General features: G+C 38.5%; 1 protein-coding gene across 1 annotated transcript in view; it reads left to right on the top strand.

The window, feature by feature from the left end:
• Positions 1 to 12: 12 nt before the first annotated feature.
• IRAK4 (interleukin-1 receptor-associated kinase 4) overlaps positions 13 to 1,188 on the top strand; it is a 13,297-nt gene continuing 12,121 nt past the window's right edge. Inside the window, exon 1 of the mRNA XM_009327602.1 lies at positions 13 to 173. Within this exon, the coding sequence (XP_009325877.1) occupies positions 13 to 173 (161 nt within the window). The remainder of the gene's footprint in view (positions 174 to 1,188) is intronic.

Raw genomic sequence — 1,188 nt, 5'->3', positions numbered from 1 at the left:
TAGGAGCCGAAGATGAGCAAGCCCGTAACGACTTCAACGTACGTCCGCTGCATTAGCTACGGGCTCATGAGGCGGCTGGCAGATTTCATCGACCCGCAAGAAGGGTGGAAGAAACTAGCAGTTGATATAACCGATCCCTCCGGTGAAAGCAGATACAACCAAATGCATATAAGGTCCTCTATAGAAGTCACGTAACGTAATCTTGTTTATTAACTGTTTAACATAAATACCATCGTCCATCGCATACCGTTGTCCATCCCACTGCTGTAACTTGCTGCAGTTTGTGTGCTGACAGGTACTTAAGAACTCATCTTACAGTACTGTTGCCTTAGGGAACTCAAGGTAATTACTCTTAATTGTTCCGTAGTTCAGTTTTCAGACAAGCTATAGCCAAAGAAAATTGACTAAGGAAATTAGAATTAATTAGAGCCACGGACATACGTATTTTTAGCAATACAGCATTGACTGTGTAACTTTCTGTACCCTAGAGACTAGTAAACCTTGACTTCATTGTGCATCTTCACACAAGAACTGCACGTGAGACAGCTGCACTGTAACTCCTAATTCACTGTTCCCAAGAAAATGTCCAGCAAATGTGGGGTGCTCGAGGCCTAAATCTAACAAGTTTAATTCAGAAGTAATGTCAGCAGTATTTTATGAACACCTTGTTGCTTGAAGGGCTTGTTGAATGCTTAAGCTATTTCAAAGGTTATGAGATTTTTAAATACCCTATGTATCATCTGGGGTTTCCAGTCTTTCTCATGATGTTAGCATTAAATCTTCGTTTGTCTTTCTATAATAATAATAAATCAGTTAGAGTAATGGATCTCAATTTCTGCTTACTGCCCATCTCAAAATACTCAAAATGAAGTCTGAATGCCAAAGGGATGGAAAACACTTGAATTTTTTTCCATTTGATCTGGCTCTGCCTTGCCCTCTGTCTTTCACTGACATTCTCTTCCCTGTTAGTCCCATGTGCTGATATATTATGGGTCCTGGACAAAATGTTGAAGCCATGTATACATATTTTTCCCTTAGTTTTTCTCATATTTTGCATATTTTTCCCCTGAGTTTGAATTTCTTTAGGTTTTTTAGCTGCATTTTCCGAAGATTTGCAAATAATGGTACAGTTCAGTACATTCAGACTTTAAAAAAAATTTTTTTTGGTCATTTACCTTTAATCTCTTT

Source organism: Pygoscelis adeliae, unplaced genomic scaffold (assembly GCF_000699105.1).
Source record: "Pygoscelis adeliae isolate BGI_AS28 unplaced genomic scaffold, ASM69910v1 Scaffold113, whole genome shotgun sequence".
Taxonomy (NCBI): Eukaryota; Metazoa; Chordata; class Aves; order Sphenisciformes; family Spheniscidae; genus Pygoscelis; species Pygoscelis adeliae.
This window is presented reverse-complemented; position numbering and strand designations above follow the sequence as displayed.